Here is a 23,891-nt window from a genome sequence, read left to right as displayed (position 1 = left end):
CATGTTCTCAGTTCTTTGGAGATAATTTCTTCTCTAGATCTTTCTGCTTGTGTCAAGATGTTCCAGTATGAGGATCCCAGAAAGAAGAGAGGATTTCAGGGTTCATGCAGATGTTATGGACATACCACATGCATTTTCATACTTGTATTAGGTAACTCTGAGTGGAACAGATCTCCTGTAGTATTCCAGGAAAACAAGAGAGAAATGGGAACTCCTGGGTAGTGAAACACTTTAGAACATCTGACCCCTGCATTCGAAAATGTTCTGGGAATGTGGAAGTAGATCAGAGTAATTATCACAGAAACTGGGTGCTCTCAGCTTTTCTACAAAGTGGATTTTTAAAGGCTGGTTACCCATGTGGCTTCCTCAGGAGATGATGTCCTTTGGCTGAGTTGTCTTAGGTAATTCCCACTGCTGATAGAGCAGTCGAGAGCTGTTCCTGTTCGATCTGTTTGAATAAGGCAATGCCTTATTGGTATTGGCTTTTTGGTTGTCAGATTGGACTCAGGTGTGCAGTGTGCTCTTTGTGCCACCTCCTTATTTCCTTACAGTCACTCCATTGGCTTTGGAGGTTGGACCCTTTTTTGAGCATCCAGCTTGATTTCAGCAGGAGATGATGCTGCAAATCTTCCTTTTTTTACTGGTTCTGCTTGGCACAGATCCCTGGGAGAAGGAGCACCACAGTGCCCTGAGCATTCCTTACTATATATGGACGGTGTGGGGAGCAGGGCTGGTATTGCCTTATTCAAACAGATCAAACAGGAACAGGGTTCTGTTTCTTCTGCTAAAAATTGCAATAATTGTTGTACTGGCAAGTTTTATTCCTAATTGTTCCCAGCAATTTCTGACTTTGAGAAATGGTTCGATTAATATAAACTTCTAAGGCATGTCAACAGGGGCAGCATGGCTTGGAGATGTGAATGCTAAAATTTACTTTTTCCTTTCTTCATAGACTTTTAGCCCTGACCTGGAGAGATTACACACTGGTGTAAAAAGTAGCTTAACCATGTCTATTTTACTGTTTTTACAAAAATTGATGAAATATTAAAAGTGATGGATATTTAAGGGTACTCTAATAGATTAAGTTCCTTGGATAAAGTCCTGTTCTTTTCACAATAGTCAGTGGAGTAATGAAAAAGTGACCCTGTTTTTTATCATCTGTATGAGTGTTTTGAAGTTACAAAGTGTGAGTTCCTAATTTTTTCAGATTTGAAATTGGAGAACTTTCTAAAAGCTTTGCAGAAACTGAGAAGCAGCTTCAGCAGAGACCATCTCTGCTTGAGGGTTTATGGAACAAGCTTTTTTGGCTTCTTTGAATGACAGTTGAAAGAAATTGTTAATTCTTGTACATTAAAGTCTTCTGCAGACAGGTATGAGCTACTATCCTGCATGTATGTAACTGGGTAGTTCTAGAAACCTGCTACTGAGTTAAGAGACTGGGCATACACCTCTGCTTGCCTCTTTTGAATTTAAAGGATTTTCTATTGTCTTTAATAAATACTCTGACATTTAAGAGTCTCTATTCTCATCTTCACTTAGGTTGTTACTAAGGTTTCTGTCCATTTCTGTATCACTTTAGGGCATTGATTGCTGTTTTGAATGGTCACGGGAATGTTGTTAGGACGTTTTTGTTTCTTCATGTTGTCTTAGGGAAAGCACTGAAATTTAAACCTGTTCCTCATGCTTTCCTTGCCAGTATTACTGGTTTATTCCTAGCCAGAGACCATCTGTGTAGGTCCGTCCTCCATCCTAATATCAGATTTTTTTCACATGAGGAGATACTTAGGAAAAAAAAGGAAAAGATGGATTCTAAGATTGAAAGCTATAAAGTGTTACAGAGCCACAGTTCCTGTGCTGCTGAAATGCACAGACATGTACTCTGCACTTCTGAGAGAGGACAGATAATCTTTCTCAGTCTAATGAGAAGTTGGTAATAAAGGTTATTACTTCTGACAGCTTTGAAAATGTGAACCAGGACCACCCAGCCTGCCAAGTCTGTAATAAGGGATCTCAAAGTTATAACTATTATAAACAGTTTTCCTTCAAAAAATGGTCCCTTAGCAACTTGCAGTGGTATCTCTCCCAGTTTTTTGGAAGAGCTTCTGAAGTAACACGTCACGTGGATAAAGAAGTTCATTTCTCCCACACCGTAATCCTGTAATATGGTTGTCCTGGGCTTCCTCGTAGTGCCCTTCCTGAAATTCCATTATATATTGTCTGGCTTTATTTCCTAGGGCAGTAATATAAAGAGGTGATGACAGAAGGCAATGGATAAGGTTGACTTTTTTTACTGGGTGCTGCATCTTGACTGTTTTTCCTTACAAAGAGGAAGTGATATGAAGCAAAGGAGAAGTTACATTAATGATCACAAAGTATTTCTTGACTCTAATAGGATTTTCTGGTGAAACCATTGAAGGCAATTGGCTCTGCTCCTGTTACTGCTTTCCCAAGCCAGTGCTTCCAAGGAGAAACTTAGTTGCTCCTTGGAGTTCAGTAACTCCTGTCTTTCTCTTTGAGTCTTTTATGCATTAAGTCATTTTTATTTCTTATTGGTTCTGCCCAAGCTTGTAATGTAACCACTTCTTCCTTAAAGTTACTTGTAGGAACTTCAGCTGCATCATGTTCCCCAAGCCACATCTCCAAGGAGGATGCCACAGAGCTCTTAATAACAAAACAGAAAAAGGGACCTTGCTTATTGCCAAAAGTGAGACCCAGATGTTTTGAGTGTGAAATAAAATAAATGGCCAAGCTGGGGAGTGAACCCACAGTTACTTGGGTAATTTCTGGATATTAAAGGCTGAGGTAGCAGGACTGCTCCTTTATAGCTACCCATTAAAAAAATTTAAAAGCAGTGTAGTTTTGATTTTTCTGTTGGAGAATGAGTTGTGTGATAGGCAGCAATGTGAATACAGATGTTAAATCAAACTTGAAAGTTGTTGAACTTGGGTGGAAAGGAACTGAGTGCTACTTATTTCATGACAAATAGTGAAGTACTTTGATTGTGGTCAAAGCTGTCAATACTCAGTAGAAAGGCAGACAGGATTTGGAAGCTGATGGATATCACACACGTTCATGGGGTTAAAAACAGATAATTGTTCTGTTTGGAGACAATAATGAAACTGACAGTGTAAGTCAGAGCCTGTGTAACAGCTTAAATTTCTGGGTGGAATATGTTCAGTAATATTAGTTAGTGTAGTATTGCAAGATATTTTAAACAAAACCCAAAGATGTACAGAAGAGATTTTTGCTGTGATATTGTCTAGCAGAGCCAGGTCCTTTGCTTTTTCCCCCACAGCCATATAAATTTGGTGATTTCTACTCAGGCCTTGAATATTTGCAGCTTGCCTGAAGTAACTGATGTTATGGTATTCAAAATTTTCAAACAGAGTCAGTGGCATAATGAGAGATCAAATTGCATTGGAAAATTGCACAGTTTGCCAAGTTTGGCTAAATAATGCCTGCATTGCTTTTATATTGGGCTTTTATATTGATTCCATAGTCCATGGGAAGCAGGCAAGTGTCCCTTTGAAGGGACTTTGAAGAAGGAAACTTCTTGTGGTGTGAGTGGGCATCTGCTCACTGTAGCTCTGCAGAAAAGGGGGTTTGGCTTTTCTCTGATTTGTTTCTTACTCAAAGTAAAACTGTCCTGCAGCTGTGAGAACAAAGCATGAAGCTGAAAATGCTCTGTCTGAAAACACTGGGTACAATTATATTCAGTATGATCTGTTAATGTTGCTTCTCAGGCCCATTGCTTGTACACCTTGTATGGAAAGGAATGAGAAGTCAAGGATTGTGGTTGCACTGAAGCTTTTACAGATTTCCAAATTAATTGTATAAGAAATGCATAAGTCTGATATTTTAGATGTTCTTTTACCTGCTTATTTGACTTCTGAATCCTGAATTTCTTCTGAACCTTCTAAAGCCTTGCCCTGGCCATATTAGCCCTGAGAAGGAAGGGATGTTCTGCATGGAAGGGGTGTAACACTGCAGGATTGTTGGAATGTGTTCTCCTTCAATTTGCAGTAGCAAAGAATATGGTTAAATTCTTCTTGAAAAAAGATTAAAATAGCTGCAAGTTGAGCAATGTTCTAGTTCTGCTTCCATATGCATTTTGTTCTTTTCCATCTATGCTGATCATGCCTTCAATAGAGATTAAATTTAGCTCCTCTTTGCTCCTATTGTGAGTGGAGCTCCATGAGACAACAGAACCAGAATTGGATGTGACCCTTCCAATGGTGTGAGCATGAGGGCTGCAGCTGAAATCAGTACCCACAGAAAGTGTCTCCTCCAGGAAAACATGACCTCTGCCTTGAGAGCAAACTGAAATTTTTCCTACCAATACTGACGTTTTTTTACTCACACAGAAGTTCTCCAGAAGACAAGAAAATGAAGGAAGCAAAATTATAATTAATATTAAAATAAACTTTGTAAGGTGTAAGTCTTTTGCTCCATTTGTTTCAGAGAATGATTCTGACAAACATCTTCAGTCTTCCTCTAGTCTGGTAGCACTGTTTCTTTCCAGGCTTCAATGGTTGTTTTTTTACACTGTGTTTGAATAATCAGGGGAATCTTAATAGTTAAGTTTCTCTACTATCCCAGCTTCAGACAGAGGAAGGAATATGATTAGCCTGGTTGGAGCCAGGAAAGTAGGAATTTCACAGTTAATAACTTCTCCATTGTTTTTTTAAGGGCCCTTGATATTCTGTGATTGACACAGAGGTTGTTTCCCTGTATCCCTTTGCCTTCAGGACATAGGAACCCCCAGTTGGGCAGCAGGCTGAGGGAGGAAGGGGAGAAACTGGCACTTTTTTTTTATATATGAGCAAAATATTTTTGGGAGGTGAGAGGAAGTGTTTGTCCTGTGTTGGAACAGTGTGTTTGATGCTGTATGGGGCTGCTCTAAAGAAAACATAATAAGCCAGGGGACGGCATTTTATGTATGGACTTAGAAAGGTCACACATTCTGTAAGTCTGCATTTTAGGCCATGTGAGTAATAAAGACAGAAAATGCAGTTTGTGACATGATAAAGCTGTGAAGATCAGACATTTATGTACTAATTTTATGTGAGACTAGGTGTCAACATCCAGTATTAAGAATTAGTAAGCAGCCATTATTAAGCATGTGCCAGTGATTGATAATAGTTTCAGGAGTAGCAGTATTGGACTTTTGCACTGAATTCCTGCAGACAGAAGTATGGGCTTTTAGCTTTTATCCTGTACAGCTCCCTAAACATCTTCCAGCAGAACCAGGGTGAATCTGAGCCTTGTGAGAGAGCAGTGTTCTGGTGTGGTGAGCTCCATGCCTGCCTTGGAGGTGATGGATGGACTCCTGGAGACCCTTTTCTTAGACAGCGAGGACTTTGTGTGCAGTTGGTGCATGGTCAACTCTTTTGGGTCACTTATGGGAGCTTGAGGAGCAGACTAACAAAACAGAATACGCCAAGTTCTATTTCCTGTGCATAGCAGTGGTTAAAGTAGTCTGGAAGATGGAGGGAGCTGCAGTGTATGGAGATTGTTGACTGTACAACCAGCATGTGTCTAATCAGAGTTAATAAATTTGACTCAATGCAGGTATTGCCAGAGCTGATAGGACTCCTGGAGAGCCTCTCTGCACAGTTCTTCAGCTTCCAGGAGGCTTTATTAGTCTGGACTCCATGCTGTGCACATCCAGAGCTGCTTCTGATCCAGCACTGGAGCTAATCTGTTCCGTGGCATTAGATGATTATGCATCATTCTGCCCAGTGCTCCGAATTCCAGGAATACTTTGCAGGTCTTATTAGCTGTAAAGCATCCAGTTCAAAATACATTGGAGACTGAGCAGCTGCATTCCCATCCAGCAGTCCCAGGTGAAATAACGTGGACCAGATCTTGCCTGGCTCTGTGCCCCAGATTCCTCCCTGCCCCTGGGTGTACCTCGGGGCTGGGTGGTGGATGGTGCTGTGTGCACACACGTTCTGGCTGCAGGGCTGATGTGATTCCAGTCTGAGGGAAGAGGCCAATTCCAAGGGTTTATTTTTGTGCTTCGTCCCAGGTGGCATTCCCAGTCTGAACAGTCCCAGGGATTTAATGTGATAATGATTTTTTTTTTTAATTGTAGTCTACTGTTCAGATTCACCAAGCTGCCCTGTCATTCCTCCAAGATGTAGCTAGTTACAGCTGCAAAACTGGCTTGGATTTAAATTCATATTTGAGGTATTTCCTGATGTTATTTCTATTTTAAGTCCCTAATTTAAAATCAGGGATATCTATATTTTTTAATAAAGTACAGTCCCAGGAACAAGGTCCACAGCATCATTTTACAAGATTCTGGCTCACTTTGTTTATGAACTTTTTGCAGACCCTTTTTATTTCACTGCTATATGGCTTCACCATTTCCAAGGTATTTGTTATGAAATCAAAAGTACTGCTGTAATTAAAATTGGACAGCTGACAGGATTCAGATTTATGCAGTAATGGGATGGTAATAGGTCTAGGCAAGCAGGGGGCATTTTTGTTCCTCTCATAGGATCATTTGGTGTGGGAAGGGGCTGCAGCCCAACAGATCCCTCAATGTGCCCAGCCTGTGCTTTTCTCCTCTCCCGAGGAACAGCTACATCCCTGTGCTGGCATTCCTAATGTTTGCACTGGAAGTTTCCTGTTCTGTCCTAGAACTGATACTGATAGGTGAGGATAAACTTCAGTTCTTGTCAAATGATGTGTTAGGAACTGTTCCACTGCAATTCATCCGCGTTTGGCACTTCTTTGTCAAACCAGAGGAAACAGTGCTTATAAATGACCATTTAGAACATTTGGTCTTTTCATTAAATAGTCTTTAAACACATCTCTTTCTCTTTTTTGGAATTTAAAAACATCCTGTCTGGTACTTTGATACTTCTGTATTGAGGACTTTCTTTAATGGCCTTTCTCTCAAACCCAGGAAGAGAAATAAGAGGTGTAATTGGGATTTTTTCCTAGGCTATTGGTGGTTTTCTGGCACATAATAAATACGAGCATATTAAATGAATCCTACATCAAGTACGTCTAAGTTTCTACGAGGTGATCTAGTCTTATATTTCACTAAGTATTGCAGTACAAGTTATAATACAGTAGGTGATGTTCAACAGAAACAACCTCTGTTCATTCCCTTAGTCCTGAGAATCAAACTAGGAACAAAATGACTTTTGGTGGAAGTTTCAACTTGAAATAAGTCGTGGGAAGTGGTGGAAGGTTGTTTGGAGAGTCCCATAGCTTGAAACGAGACATGAACAGACAGCCATGGACTCTTCAAATGTTTGTTGTTGCATTAATTTGCTTTGTTATCAATTAGTAACATAACCTGGCCTTAGAGAGCTGCAAGCTCTGGTTTGTGGCAGAAATAAAGCTCACCTGAAGCTTCTGGAGGATGGTATCTGTGCAGGAGCACTCCCACTCTGCTGGGGGAGTTTGAAACTCAAGTTCACGTAATTTAAAGCAAAGGCAGAACGTCGTCGAGTTCTTGGCCTTGATACATGGATTCAGTTTGCTTTCTGCTGCAGTGTAAAAAGAACTTCATTTAAAACAATATCATATTAAAATATTAAGTACATTTAGACCCATACAAAATGTTTAGTGCTAGTGAAGAGCAGGTCACAATGTGAGCTTTGCGAGTGTCCTTGTGTGGACTTGACTTCATATAATGTTTGAAAGAAAATTAATATGAAGGGAATGTCAGGTTGAAATCTTAAAATGCTTAGGACAGTTAAAAAGGATGGCTGAGAACTTGGTCCTTTTGCTGTGACAGGTAGGAGAGTGTTGGCCCATACAAAAAATAGTAAATAATTTAAAATGTTTAATCTTCTGGATTAATTTGATAGTAAACTAGAGAAAAAACTTTGATGTTAGGTTTTTTTTTTTCCCCTTCTGAGTTGTTTGTGTTATTGAAAGTTGTAAAAGTTTGACTTTTTGGGTTGCAAGCTTGCTGACCTGGAAATTTGAGTTCTTGTTACTACATATATTTTCTGCTTGTTGGTGTGAAACCACCTGTTCTAGAACCTTAATCTGATTTTGATCAGTTTCTTTGGCTTAGAACAATAAGAATAAGCTCAGCATTTGTGCAATACTTGCAAGTAGAGAAAAGAATATTCTTAAAATGTATTCCTGGGATGTTGCTTTGAGATGAGTCAGATGACTTTGAGTTGACAGTGCATAATTATGTGTAGATTGTGAGATCTGAAATGATAATCAGACAGAGGAATAAACACTTGACACTATGTGTAATGCATTTCACTGGCACACTTTCATTTTGAATGATAAATAACTTGATTTTGTTCAGTGCTTCTCAATGACTAGTGGTAGTCTTGGTGAAGGAGGATGGAGCTGAGGAGTGCTAAGCCCTGTATAAGTTGTTATTGTTTTTTTTTTTTTTTTTTGTTATATTTCATCCTGTTGTTCTAACAGATAAACATGCTTAACTGAAGTAATGAATTTGATGAGGGCTAAGTAGCACATTGCTGTCAACCTTGCATTAAACAAAATTGTGAAATGTCATGCAGGTGTAAGGAAATCCAGTTTAAAACCCTCCCATGTATTTTCTCAAATGCACAACTAGCATCTCTCCTATTCTTTCAAGTTTCATTTGCTGTTTTGTTCATTTATCTCAAAAATGTCATTGAGTATTTGGTAAAAGCTGTAGGAAATAACTTCAGCAGATACAAATGTTGGTTATCACGTGGTGTGTGTAATGCACAGTGCTCAGGCTCTGCGAGCTTGCAGCCTTTGATCTGTTCTAGGTGTCAGAAAGAGAAGTTAAAATTCCCCTCTCTTCCATCACTCCTTTATCTTGTGAGACATGTTCATATGGTGGCCATGTGAAAACTCTGCCATATGAAACCCCACAATGTTAGTTTGATCTCAGGAAGGCCTTTCAATTCCAAAAATTCTTGAATTCTGATAGTGAAATTTCTCAGTGTGCAAGAAAACTGGAAACCAGATATTCAGTGCTAAGTAGCAGTAGGTTTGTAAAAGTTCCAGGTGTCTTTGGAGATCAAAACTTCAGCAAAAATAGATCTGCTATCAAAGTGAACCTGGAAGGTAGATTGAGAACAAAGGGGGCACAAAGCCAGGCTCCTGTATGAATTTACAGGACAAGTCAGCTTCCCCTTTATGGCAGTGGGCTTGTATGTAATTAGTTCATTATGCAAATAGCATTCATTAGGACTGTGAGAACAGGTGACTGGTTTTATTGTCAGCAAGACAACAGAAAAAGGATTGAAGAACACGACTGTGTCTTACAAGCAGAACTGCTTTTAGATTTTGCAGGGCTGTCACACGTTTTATGAAGAGGAGGCTCATGCTTTTTATAGTTACTGGGCTGGAATAGCTTGGAAATGGTTGTTTTCTAAAAACTGGCAAGTTGTCATCAGAGTAAAACTCATATAGTGAGTGAGTAAAAGGGACTAATGTATAAACACTAATCTGTTCTCTAAAATGTTCCTGGAAGAATCTTCAGGACTAATATTCTATTTCAAATCACCGTGTAGTCATCTGGTTACCCATATGTTCATATTTTCTACAACAGTGCTCAGGTTTTCCAAGTGAAGTTTCAAGAAAATTCTTAAAAAAAAGAAATTATGTATACTACAGAAATAATAGCTAATCTGGGAATAATATTGATTGGTCAAGTTACTGAATTTCCTGTACCTACATTTTTTGAAGGAGAATGAAAATCCAGATTCCTGCCAGTAGCTGTTCTTAAAGCAGTGTAAGCTGAATATATTCCTCTGTCAGTAGGCATCCAGAGGAGAATGTAAAAATTGTATTTGTGTACTCATCCACATTGAAACTTCGTGGTGACTGTCCCTTGACTCCCCACCTCATGGATGTAGGCAGCTGCTCTACAAATGACACAGTTTGGCTCCTGCATGAATAAAGTGCCACAAGGCATCCAATGGCAAGTTCATATCATGAGGTTTAGTGCAATGGGAGCTTCATGTGTTTATGCATAATAGAATAAACTTCTTAAATTGGAAGATAATCTAATCTATTTTTTTTTATTCTAATTGGAACTGTTTAGGCGTCTGAACAAGAATAAATTGCAAGTCCTTCCCGAGCTGCTTTTTCAGAACACACAGAAGTTAACTAGGCTGTAAGTATAATCTGATTTCTTTTTCTGTGCTGTGTTTCTATTTGATGTTCCTTATTGTGCAGATTCACATGTTTGTGTTTTGACTGTGGTGAGAATTTTTGTGATATTAAACTGCTAGTTAGTAAGGGTTTTTTAGGGAACATGTTATGCTTGCTTGTGTGTAGTTGTAATTTGGTAGAACATAAATATCAGAGGGAAGAGAAACCACAAATTTTTTTCTGTTCCTCATATATTCACCAGGATGACGTCAAGGTGACTTATTTTGAACTCCTTATGTAGAGCTACAGCAACCATGGAAAGTGGCAGGTTCACATATTTGGTTCAGTCTGGATGTCCACAAAAAGAGATTGCATATACTTATTTTTTAAAAAAGGAGGTAGTTATAACTTCTTTAGTTTGGAAAATTGTTTTTAACTGAGCCAAGGCTTTGCCGGATAGACCAGCAAAGTTATGGCTGCTGCCTCGTCATGCAGGAAGAGGAGAAATTATGGAGAGGTAAACAATTTTGTTCCTTGAAATATAAAAACTGTGTTATAAAATGTTCAGATGGCATCAAGGCCCATTTCAACAGCAAGAGAAGGATATTATGAACTTGGCATTATTTCTTTTTGGTGGGAGAAGGGAGTGGGTGGAGGCAGAACAATAACTGGGTGATTTACAAAATATCTATATTTATTTTTTAAAGTGTGTACAAATAAAATGGATGAGCAGGTGCCTGCATAGTTACTATCAAGAAAAGACTCATCTGCCTTTTTAAAGGAGTAGTCAAAAGCTGTTTGAAATAATTTTCTGGATCTTGCCAAACTCATGATCCAGACTGGCTTTTTGAAATTTGGTAAAACTGTTCTTTTAATGCTTGAGTTTTTTTATGGAAGATAAGATACCAAGGCTCATGATTTGGTTAGTGAAATTATAAAGTTACTACAGGGTGGCTGAAAAAGTTCTCCATTAATGTGGAGTTTCTATAATTGTTTTAATACATCTGTGTGCAACCAAACAAGCCATTTAGGCAGTGCAGTAAATTTTTCTTCCTGTGGAAATGCAAACCACGTGGTAATAGTACAGGTTTCTTTTGGAATCAGATGACTTTAAAGTAGTAGGGTCTTGGTTTATGCTTAAAAGAGGCAAGCTGAACAGTGTTGTGCAACAAGTGATACTGATAGTTTGGAGAAATTCTGTCGTGAACGTTTGGTGTTGTCCAAACTTGTTCATGAAAAACTGTACAAGTAAGTCAATGCCATTATTCTGCAGATTTAAAAAAATATTAAAAAATAATAAGCTATAGCTGTCTTTTAGTCTTAATATCTGCTTGGAAAAATCTTTGTTGGATGTGTTTTGCAAGCTTTGTCATGACTTTTGAAGACTTTATCATGACTGGGATATATTTGCTCAATGGATTTGCTTGAGCTGTGTAGTTTGGTTGCATTTCCTGATGTTCTTTGCATTAGGTTTTGAAATTTTGCATCTTGAAACACCTCTTGAATATAAAGTGTGAGCTGGCACATAGTTGCAGATACCTTTATCTGGTTTCTGGAAGGTTCCAGTTGTATGTATTTCTTAGAAGAGTTGCTTCACATGGGTTAGTTGTCTAAGGATACGATGATGCTTTCAAGAGAAAAGCTTTTATAGAGTTTACCTGTATCTCTACAAATTCCAGTTTAACATGTTGAAAATTGCTCTGTGAGTGGTCTCATTGCACCTGGATATGATGAGAGGAACTCTCTGGTAATTTGTGGTTTCAGTGGAATGTTGTGTGTGTTGATAACTTGTGTGGATCCATCCTCAGGAATCTCACACAAAGAGATGAAGTGAAAGTAGCGGAGCCTTTTCAGTACCACAGAGTGTATTTTTCAGTAGGTCATGTAATCATGATACATTATAGCCCTTAACAGCAAGGGCAATAATTTTGCTTTTAGAATATAAAGATTGTAATAAAGTTACATACAATGGAATGATTAATCTGAATGCTGTGTTCTGTAATGCCTCCCAACGGATGCTGTCGGAACATTTGTCTTTATTCACTGACATTCATTCAGTCTTGCTTACTGTTTAACAGTGCATGAGATAGATCACTTTAACACTGTTTGTCAGAAGAAACTTGCTTTTTCTTTTGAAGATACAAGTGTTATATAAATAGAGTGTTTATTATAAGCAAATAAATCTTAGCTCAAGTGAACTGTTACAGTTCCAAGTGTAGTTTGGTTGCGTGTTTTTCTGTCATGGGATAAGAACGAAAAATTTGGTTCCTGCTAGAATTTGTAAAAACGCACACACACACATATATGGTTGCTCTCTATTGTTTCCTGTTACTGTCTTGGTCTCACTGCTGGTAGATTCAGAGCTGTTCTTTCTTGCTTCTGTTCTGACTTGTCTGAAATCCAACAGTGCCCCTCTGCTCACAGCTGGCTCAGACGCTCAGTGGCGGGGCAGTGGTGCCTACATTCCTCTCTGCAGCTGCTCTGACCCAGCCTCTCTAGAAGAAAGCAGAGCTGAGAAAGTGATGAAAGGGCATAAAAGCAGTGAAACAAAAATTGGTAAGACAGGCTGATGCAGGGGTGAGGTAGATTCTGTGGAATTTACGAGGAGTGAATTTAAATGAACGTTAAAAAGTGTAGATAATGCTGGTCTTAATTTAAATTTTCCATGGTATAGCTATATTACTTTTTGCTGCCATATTTTCCAACTCTCGACTCAGAGTTACTCAGATGTTACTCCGTTATTTTCTTCTTAATAGTTATAATCCTCATAAAGCAGAAAGTCCAGAATTGAGTATTTTAATTGTGTAAGCTTGCTGCAGCTCAAACAATGCAAAATTTTCAACAACTAAATATTTCTGTGCAGTATGTCCAAACTGTAAGATTTGGGTTTATTCCTTGGAATGACAAGCTCATAGACTTGTCTGTGAAGGAAATAGAGATGAATTCTGTGCTTCTTCACTCTCCAGCAGACGTGCAGTGAATGTAACAGTCCATGGCTTTGTGAAGGAAGGTATGAGCTTGACTTTTTTTTCTTTTTGAAGGTAAAGCTAAATAGAAAGATAACATTCTAAGTTTGGTAGCTTGATGAGAGTTTGAAATTTTTATTATCATGAAGAGAATTTATTATCATGAATAGAATTTGGTGGAGATGGAGTGACTGACCTTCTTAAACATGTGGGAATTTTGTGTGCTGCAGGTTTTTGGGGAAGACCTGTTAATGTTTCAGGAGCAGCTAAAGGCTGAAAAAGCAACTCAGGGCTTTTCTCAGTGTTCTGTCAGCCAGGCTGAAACCTGGGACTTTACTGGAGGAACCAAATTGTTTCTGCAGGTCGGTATCAGCAGAATCTCTTCAGCCTTGCTGCTGCTGGGCATCAGAACGTGGGACATGGTTTGTTGTTGATGATGTGCTTGAAAAGCTGCAGGACAAACCTGGGGGTTCTCGTGCTGTTCCATGTGCACATGGTTTGGGGATCAGTGCTGTTGTCCCTGATGGATTCCATGTGTGTCACCAGGTCATGCACGGTGCATTTCCACTGAAATCCACTTTCTGATAACTAATGAAATTAAATTTAGAACGCTTCTCAGATTATAACTGCATCCTCAGCCTTTACTTCAACTCCAGGTACCTTTGCCTTTTTTCTCCAAGCCTTTCCTAGATTCTGAGCTTCAGGATATCCTTGCATCTTTTACAGGGCTGGTTAGGCTTCGTTGTCACATCTGGTTGATATTACAAGCAGGAATATATATAGTGAAATAAACCTTAAATGGAATGTGAGGCGTCCCACAAAACGAGTTTCTCATAAGGCTTTGAGCCTTTTCTTCTAGAAAGAGTGGCTTTGAGACTCATGGATTTTGTTTGCTTTGGTTTAGATAAGGGTTTTAAGTTTAAGTTGGATGGTGAATGAGCCCTTGATTGTACTTTTTAGTGGAAATGTTCTCATTGCTCTGTTGCCTTCACTGCCTAGGTTTTAAACCTTCTGAACTGTTTTATCTGGGATAATTATCTAATAATTCAAAATGCAGGCACTTTTAATGACGAAACTGAATCAAGGAAAAGACATTTTTAGTGAATTGAGACATAAAAGCATGAAAGATTTTTTTTTTTGTAGTTTCAGATATTTACTATTATCTATCCATAAAGGAACAGGTATTTTTAATACAGGTGCTGAAATTCACAGAAAAAGTATAATAAAATGAAACATGTAATTTAACAGCTATAAAACTAGGTTTTGATTCTAAGGCAATTATTTTCTAATATCCAAAATAATTCGTGAAATTTACTCACAAAGTTTGTAAGCAAAGATTTGTGCCTGCAGGAATCCTGTTTCCTCTGTGTGCAAAGCTGGTGTATAAAATGATTGTATAGTGCATCTGCTTTTCACTAAAAAACAAACATGCTAGTGGTCCATGAGATACTTATTTATCTTTGAAAACACAACAAAAGGGGAAAAAAACCCATTTGCCCTCAAACACCCTGTCATGTAAGAATATATTTGTTTCATTGTTGAAGCCTCTATACCTCAGGCTAGCTGCTAAGTAGTCATGGTCAAGCTCCTTTGTGTGTAAAAAAAACCTCTTAGCAATGCTCTAAACTCAAGTCTTGCAGTGAGAATTAATACCTCTACCAAATTTATAGCCATGGGCCATTTGTTGGGTCTATTTACTTTTAATGAACTGTCTTAGTTGTCACTTGACTGAGCAAACCAGGCTCTGGAATCTTAGGTACTGAAATCTGATACCCAAATATCAGGAGAGCGGAAGCTTCCATTAGACTCTGAAATGAATTTGTTTACTTTTTAGAGTAGTATCAGAATCTAGATTTTATTCCAAAACTGAGTGTCGTAGTGTGGGAGCAGAGCACTGTGATCCTGAGCAGAGACAATTTGGGTCTGTGGCTGTGTGTGCACAGTGTCTTTGTGTTTAAATTTTCTAGTCATGGTGTCCCAATGCTTTATCATATTCATTTATAGTTATTTCTAAAGCAGGCTACAGTAGCACAATCAGCAGAATGGAGATATTGTAGGCAAGTTGTTTTATTAAAATGGCATTTCCTCTCAGTGCTGAGAATAGCCATTCTGTAACAAGTTGCTTGTTGTTAACATTGTGCAAGTATTTGTAGAACTGTGAGGTTTGTCAGAGCTGGATCAGTGGGATGCTTATTTCTTGTCTAGTGGAATATTTTGAAAGTTGATTGATAGATGGGTAAAATAGTGAGTAAGTACTTGCAGCAAACAACGCAAATTCTGGGAGTAGCCTTAAAAAGAGGCAATATTCAGTTTTAGCAGAATCACAGAGATCCTGAGGTTGTGTGCTGGGCTGACCCTGGCTGGACACTGGTGCCCAAAGCTGCTCTGTCACTGCTCTTCTCAGCTCAGAAAATATAATGAAAGGCTTGTGGGGTGAGATAAGAGCAGGGAGAGATCCCTCACCAGTGACTGTCATGGGCAAAACAGACATGACTCCAGGATATTAACTTTATTGACAATTAAATCACAGTAGGGCAATGTTGTATTTTTAGAAATTGCTATTTGCCATCTCTTTTCTTAACTTGTGCACTTCCTTATGATACCAGTGTGTATGCAGTCTGTGTATTTGATTTTGTGTAAGTAGTTTCCTTGGATAATTCCTGATATGAGTAGCTGGAACTATTTAATTAGTGCTTTACTTAAGAAGCTGCCCAGGTTAAACACAAACATGAAGGTGTTCTCACTTTCCCTGTGTGACAGGCAGCTGTTGGCCCAGGTGAGTTAGTGGCTCCTGCCTGGAACTGGACAAGTGCAGTGTGTGTTAGATTTTCCCAGGGTCTGCTTTCCTCTGAGTGCCTGTGCAGCTCAGATGTTTATGGTAGCCAGGGGCTTGCACACGGCTGTGATTTGCCCAGGATTTGCTGCTGAAAGCCCTCTGAGAAGTGTCACTTGTAAACCCTCCTTCCCAGCCCCATCCTCAGCCAGCTCAAAGCGTCAAACCATGACTCCTGGTCAAATTCAGACTCTTTCATCTTGTGGATGTCATTAGAAGCTGTGCTTGGAAAAGCAACCAGATCGTAAATTTTCTTAGTGTCCTCTTTATTTCTCTGCTTGTTCTCTTTCTAGAAAGAAAGCTCTCCCAAACTGCCGCCTTAGAGCTCCATTATCATTTCCCATTAAAGCAGGATCCTGACAATTCAATTGTTGCAGGGGTTTGAGTTATGGTGTTGCCATGACAAAAGAGCATGGGCTTGTAACAGGGTGTTTTTGTGGTCTTATCCACATCCAATAATTGTAGTTTTACTGTGTATAGATCACAGCAGGTCTTTTCAGAAGACAGTAAATAATTACAGTAAGTGTTTGCTGGTCTCTGGGGTGCACTTCTGGCTTGGGAAAGATGTGCATTAGGTCAGAGGCTTGTGCTGCAGATAGCTGGATGACATTTACACCGTTTATCAAGCTGAAGTCATTCTATATCTTCTTTTGGGCTCTGCTGTTAAATAATGAATGTAGCCTCTTTTTTTTTAATACAAGTACACACCAATTTTATTTGAAGAGTCTAAGGATCTTTTTCTGTCTAAATTAGTGCAGAAGAATAATTAAAAATATAATAAAAGATTTTTTAAATTATTATTATTTGAGGACAAGTAATAAATAAACGAAAAGCAAAGGAAACCATGTTGAAAAGCCAGAAAGCTTCCTCCTCAGTGCTACTTTTTCCTCTGTGTGAAATTGGTTATTTGAAATGATAGTGTGCAGATGTCTTGTTTCCCCTCTTAGGGGAAATAGGCACGACTAGGGAAGAAAGGGTGTTTTTTGTGAAAATTACTGCTGGGTTTTAGTGGCGTCTTCTTTCTAAGGAGGTTTCTATTGCCAACTTCTGTGTTCAGGTCATCTTATTACAAAGCTATTTAAGGGAGTTTGTGGCAAAGGATTCTACATTTCCAGAAGAAATGCCACACATGCAGATTAGCAAAAATCTGCTTTGGAAATAAGTTGTTTTACTCTGTTAGCTGAGTAACTACTGCCTTGCATTTCCAATGTTTTTTCCTCTGCTCTTTGAAGAGTGACATCTTTTCATTGATATTCAGCTCAAGAAACTAGGAGGCTCCAAATTAGTGGGATTAATTTGCCAATTAATTATTTGATAGCTTTAGCCATGCTGCTGGGTGTCCATTTTCCGGAATGTTGGGGTTTTTAAAGCACTCTCGGATATATTCTAGTTTCAAATCACATGGCTTGGAGATAGCACATAAAAAATACTGTAACCAGCTGCTCAAAGCAGTCCTGAACTGGAAAATGCTAACACCAATAGTAGCCTTGTGAATTTACTAAGCCCAGTCCATGATTTTGCATCAACAGAGCTCTTGTAAATAGTTTCTGATGCCTCTTAAAATTTACCTTATTCTTAGTATCAAACAAGGAATACTGATAAATTCAGTATGTACTCACAATTAGGCATTAATTCCCATCAGAGTTCATTCTTTTCTCCTTAGCCAGCACATCCTGGAGGTGCTTAGCAAAATTAGGCTGTTCTGAACTTCTGCAGACTCTTCTGCTGCCTTGAGTGAGTCCCAGCAAGGCCAGCTGGATGGGGGCTCCATGGTCAGTCACCACCTAGAGAGCTGCACACGTGGGTTCCGTGTGTGCTCTGCCAGCTCTGAAATGTGTCCTTATTAACTACCTTCAACTTCTGTCTTCAGAGTGACAAATCTAAATGGGGAGAAAAACACAGTGACTCAGCTTCTGGTTATGAGGGCTTCCACATGACTGGGAGCTGTTACAGAGGTCTCAAAGCACAGCAGTTGTGGGTGGGCATTGTTGGCTTGCTGTTTTCTTACATTAGTGTTCAGAATTTGGGCTCTTTTGTTCCTGTGAGCAGCAGTCCAAGCGCTGTAGCTCCCTGCAGTGCTGAGTCCTGGCTCCTGGTGCTCGATTTGTGGTGGTGGCAGGGCCGGGGAGCTGCTGCTGCTGGTGGCCTCAGCAGGGTGGATTTGTCTGTGGCACTCAGGGGCTGCTTTCAAGCTTGACAGAGGATTGAGTGGCTGTGGAGGTTGCAGCTGGAGATTAATTAGGTTATATCACAGGTATATTATTACTGAGGGATTCTGACCTGATGGTTTATAGGCAGTTTCTTTTCCGGAAACTGGATAACCCTGGGTAGTCTGTGCAGCTCTAAGTTTGTCAGGGTCAGATTTACTGCATTTGCTTTGTTAATGTGGCTTTTTGGCCTTGCCATTAGAGCTAGTCAGCAAATGTCAGCACATCATGGTTACTTGCACACAGTGTATTGCTGTATGGATATTGCTTTTCTTGTTTGAAAACTTCCTTTCAATCAGTTAGTCCATATGTGAGTGGTTTTTTGCCTTTCCCCTTTGGCTGTGCTCTGAAAGGAGCTGAAAAGTGTTTTCCTGAGTGTTCAGTGCTTCTGAGCTGCTGGAGTCTTGTCCCTGGTTAGAATGAGCAGTGGGAAATTCACTTGTAAATTGCCATTACTGCAACTAGGAGACAATGCAGAGTGAATATAACTCTCTTTTCTTTTTGGTGAGCAGGCGATTAGAATACATTTGGCATTATTTCACACTGAGGCAGTTTCCTCACACAAAGTGAATGTAGGAACAGATTGAACTGATGACCCAAAGTGCAGACATCTCATCTACACAACAGGAAAAATATCATAATGATAATGTAAATATTTCTGCTGCTTTCCATAATAGACTGTCATCCTGAGGCCAAAGATGAGTTTACATTGATCGTCTTGTAAAAGTCCTTTCAAATACTTTGGAAATATGTTGCAGATAATGAGAATTTTTTAGTGTGGGTGGATAGTAGAAGTAGGGGACATGATCACTGGTGTAGGGACACTAATGAGGGTTAAATTACAAGTGCTGCAGATGAAGCCTTGATTTTCATCAGCGTCTTCAAAAAGAACAGGCCATTTCCCATTACGGGTTTTCTGGCTTCAGCTCTCCTGGTTGTTTCATGGCAGCAGAACCCTGCTTTACCTACGGAGATTTATTGTACAGTCAGCGTGCCCCATGAGTTAAGGGTGGGTAACATGATGCAAGGCCAAATACTTCCTTGTTTTAATTATCATTTGGTTTTCTTCTTGAAATCTGCAATGTGTAAAATGGGAAGCTTAAGTCAGGCTTTCTGGAGCTTTTCCATGTGTTTCACAGGGGTAATAGACCATGCCTGTTTAAAGTATTTCAGACACTTAAAGGTCTCCAAAATGAAAGCTGCTATTACTTTTAAATGCACTATGTTTGCTTTTGAAATACAGTCATAAATGATCCAGGATTTCATTTTGATTCCAGCCCCTGCAGTTGAGAGAGCCATGGGATTGTAGCCCGAGGCGTGTGTGTGCCTGTCAGAAGGGTCAGCGCCGAGCTGAACCAGGGGGATTTGCTCTGGAGCCTGACACAGCTCCGTGTCCCAAGTGCAGGCTGCACTGTAAAACTTACAAGGGTACAAAATATTCATGAAACAAAATTAAAATAACCCGTGCAAGTCATTAAATGTTATGGTGCTATGAGAATAGATTGGCAAGGGCGGTTTATTATCGTCTTGCACTCATGACTAAGGCAAAGATGTTGTACGAGGTGTGCCTTTGAACTGCTTTTATTTCTTCACTCATTGTAACACACTGAAAACAAAAGGTTATGGCACCTTGTGATATACAAAGTCCATGAGCTGATTCTTAATGTTTCCTTTATATAATACTTTGGAACTTAGTGAGATTATTCAAATGTACAGTAATTGCCACCGTTGAATATTGAGATTTTCTACAATGGAAATGCAAATACTATTGAGAAAATTGACTGAAGCATATTTGAAATTAAGTACCTGCCTTTTGCTCTGCTCTGTTAAACTCCCTGATGGGCTGTTGCTAAAGACATCTATGAAATGTTTTCTTCAGGAAACAGCTGATATGAATTTACTCCATTCCTATTGATCTGTGAAGGAATGTTAAGTTTAATGTTTTGAATGGTTTCCGTGCATGGTACAACATCAGTGCTCGGTGAACTGTGAAAAATGCTGACAAGAAAGGCATCTGATATGAAACCAAATATTATGCTTATATAGTTAGTTTCCTTTGTTGAGAGAAACAGTCTTGTATCCTACCACACAGTCCCAGGAATAGAACTCCCTGTAAGTTCTGATAATCATCCCGGGTCAGCCCTGCCTCGCTGTCCTTTCTGGGAGTGAAGGGGGCTCACAGGAACATTCAGTCTCTGAGCCCCAAACTGATTTCTTTACAACAAGCATATGTGCAAAGTGACTTTGTTTTCAAAAGCACTGGATGGAATTTTTGCTTTTTTCACCTTGAGTTTGTACCATCCTGCGCTACTTTTCCCCAAAAATTGCTCGATTTACTCCATACCTTAGCATCCCTTACTGGGAGCAGGTCTGATGTGCTAGGTTTTTCACTAGGACTTTTTCTGCAGAAGTGCAGTCTTTGCAGTGTCTTGGTGTTATTTGACCCGGGAACTTGCTGGTCTGTAGGAGGTATTTCACTTAAACAACTTCCCTTCCTTCGCTCCAGAGGCCTCGCGTTCCTCCTGCTGTATGAAGTGCTTGTGTGGCTGCCAAGGGCTGCACTGGAAACATCATCCCGGGATGGTGCATTGCCATTGGGCTGGCTGCAATAAACCCCCTAAATCTGTGTCCTTTGCTGGCTTTGTTGGGAGGACACATCCCCGTGTAAACGAGGGTGCTGCCCCAGAGGGCACCGGCTCAGCTCGAGGAATCTCAGTGAGGCTGTTCTGGTGTTTGCCATGAGACTGGGAAATGCACAACTGTGGTCCAGTGTGTTCCTTCCCACCAGTCCTTCCTCTGACAGGAGCACAGTTAGACTGACACTGCTCAGGTGGGCCATTCAGTTTTGACTTTCAAGGCAACATTAGTCAAGTATTTTGATAAAGTGTAATTTACATGTATCAGTAATTACGGGCTCCAGAGGGACCATGGTATTTTTTTCCTGACACGACAGGAAACAAATTTCCCATAAGCCTGGGGAATGCAACATGCCACTTGCCCCAGTTGGTGGTGAACTTCAAAGGAAAACAATGATTCTTTTTACTGGCCTTGGGTTTTGCACTATTTTATCTTCAAAACTGGTATTTCAATTGCTTGAAGGGAATTACTTTTCTTTGCTGCCTGTTACTCTTTTTCTCCCAAATGGCACTTCTGGTTTTAAAAATGAGGACCACCTCACTCTTGCAGCTGGAGCTTATTCCAACTCCTCTTTAATGAGGTAGACCCATTTCACTGTGTTTAAATAAGCACACGAACAAAGGACCAGTTGCTGGGTTGGCCTGTGGATAGCTGTGGCTTACAATAGGCCATGTGTCAAACTTGGCAAAAATATGAGCTAGATTGTTTTTCACTTTGTAGTTAAGGTTTGTAAATAAACACAATTTTATGGAAAGTGTAAATGATATACCTTTAAAAGTTGAGACTTATTTATTACCAGTCTGGTTTTTTCGTATCTCTTTATTCACTTTGGAGAGTTCTTCCTTTCTAAAGAATGAAATGAAGAGGGGAAAAGGATCTCCCTCTTCCTTTAGGGCACATTGAGAATACAATAAAATATGGAAAAGTGAGCACTTATCACTTTGGCTTGACCCTGTAGCCTTGCCCTGAAAATGAGGAAGGAGTTCAGTTAGTAGAGACTTTCTAAGGCATTTGGTGTGTTGTGCCCCAGTGTTTGAATGTCAGGCTGGCAGGAAGAATGCCAGAGTGAGCTGCTCTTTGGGCTTTCAGCCTGGCTTCTCCCTTATGTACGGTGACCTGAAAGATTAACACAATTAAAATCAGAGGGGAAGCACTTTTTAGGTTTGAAATTTTCCAATATTTGTAAAGAAACAAGCTCTAGGAGTTCCCAGGGAGTATCCAGGAGCTAGAGGGCTGCTGGGGATGCTGCTGTGTTGAATGGCCTGTGAAAATGCTTCTGTGTAACTTTACACTGCACTTTTTAAATTATGCAACACTTAGATACTTCACTGAGGTTTTTTCTTAAGTAACTTTCCACAACTGACTTTATCTGCACAGGTTGGAGGGATTAGTTGTAGAAAAAGTCAGTGGCTTGTCTTGGATCAGCAGTCACTGGGTTGTCAGGAGTTTTTCCCCACTAATGTGCCTTCTTTATAAGGTTTTCATATTTAGTATTGTGGTAGCCAACCCATTTGTTTCTTTCTCCTGTAGAAGGAGATTTTTCTGGTTTTCTTGCCAGAAATATAAGAATATATACAATACAATATAAGAAAGAATGGAGCACATTAACCTCATCAGCATTTAACTGGCTGTGTTTTGAGTGGGAAGTTGAACGATATGACCTCAGAGGTCCCCTACAACCTGAAATATTCTGTGGTTAAATATGTTATTTACAGTATTTAATGCTAGGGCTTGGAAGCTTTTAGCTGTTTCAAGGTTTGGCAGATACTGTGGATGGGATACCAGACTGTGGAGTTTTTCTTTTTTTCCCCCTCCTATTCAGAATGAAAGAGTAAATGTGGTAGATAGGATTTTTGTGGGTGCTGGAAGATCCTGTGCCTAAGAGGTGCAAGATTGTGCTCATCCTCAGGATGGTAGAGTAGGAGAGGTTGGTTTTCCAACTCGCACTCTGGAAAATCAACAGGAGCCAGAATTGATGAACTGCTGCTGAGGAAAGTAAATTTTAGCTGTCTCCTACCCTAAATTGTGCTGTTTGAATCCACTTGTAATGTTGACTTCGCTGTCCTTTTCAGAGGTAGGATATGCCTTGGTGTTCAGTGTTTTTACATTTTATCATCTTGCGTCTTATTGTGGGGGGAACTTATTTGCTTTATCCCTTTCTTGAATGTGTTTGATTCTGCTTTGCTTAAGCCCAGCTTGTAAAACCAGAGTGGCTGATCTGGGAGGCTGTAGTGGGGTCATTATGTAACACAGGCAAAGAGGTGCAGCCCAGATTCTCTTTCAAAATAGTATAGAAAACGAAAGAGGGAGTATAGTATAGATGGCTCCCGTTCTCGGGGTTTTCCTTCCCAAGATCCTGTTTCAAGTGGACTTGGCTTGGATGGAGGATGGAGGTGTTCCTACAGCAGGAGGCATTTTCAGTTGTTTTATTTTTTCTTTGGAGGACCCATGTTTTCCTTCCTGCAGGAGGGAAAGTCACGAGGTCCCAGAGGGTGGTGTTTGGGATTGGTGCCTCTCCTGCGGGTCTGTGGTCAGGATGGGAGCTGCGAGTTGGCTCCTGGCCCCTTTCATTGCTGACCTCAGCCTGGTGTGTCAGTAATGTCAGTGTGCAGGGCTTTCAGAACACACACTGCTCCATCTGCCAGCACTGGCATGCTCTCTGTTCACATCCAGTGGTAAAACTTGAAGGAAGGGCACATTGGGCTCAACCTCCCATTATCTAAGATTGTAGCTTTTGAATTTAAATGTTATTAACTTAGTTTCAGGTTGCAGCTACAGAAAAAGGTTTGTTCTCTTTCTGATCTTAATCTGATGATCTTGATTTAATTTTTGAATTTATTTCCAAACAGTCTCTAAGGTAATGTTACTACAATGTCAGCAATCTATTTAAATTACAGAAAAATCCCAACTATTTTAAAAAAAAAGTGGTTAAAAGGAAATGTTGTCTTAATGTCCTCTGGGTTATGCTGAATTTCAGGCATGTTTTAAGCTACTACAGCGTTATGCCCATGTCACAAATGGGGTTTGTATGTGAAGATTCAAATAGGTCCAACCAATCATTTCATGATTTTTGAAACTTGTGGTAAAGCTCCAGCTAAGGAAAATATAACACTGTTTCTTGCATGATGATAGTGCTGATACTTCCCTCTGATCCTGAAGGGAAGGACT

The 23,891-nt window shown here is 39.8% G+C and overlaps 1 protein-coding gene across 1 annotated transcript in view; it reads left to right on the top strand.

Moving 5' to 3' along the window:
* Positions 1 to 23,891, top strand: part of SLIT3 (slit guidance ligand 3) — a gene marked incomplete at both ends in the record, with an annotated part of 466,119 nt that overhangs the window by 33,114 nt on the left and 409,114 nt on the right. Inside the window, one exon of the mRNA XM_082291121.1 lies at positions 10,031 to 10,102. Within this exon, the coding sequence (XP_082147247.1) occupies positions 10,031 to 10,102 (72 nt within the window). The remainder of the gene's footprint in view (positions 1 to 10,030; positions 10,103 to 23,891) is intronic.

This window comes from Coloeus monedula (assembly GCF_965178545.1).
Source record: "Coloeus monedula genome assembly, chromosome: 15".
NCBI lineage: Eukaryota > Metazoa > Chordata > Aves > Passeriformes > Corvidae > Coloeus > Coloeus monedula.
Note: the sequence above shows the minus strand (reverse complement) of the source record. Positions and strands in the feature narration are given on the sequence as shown.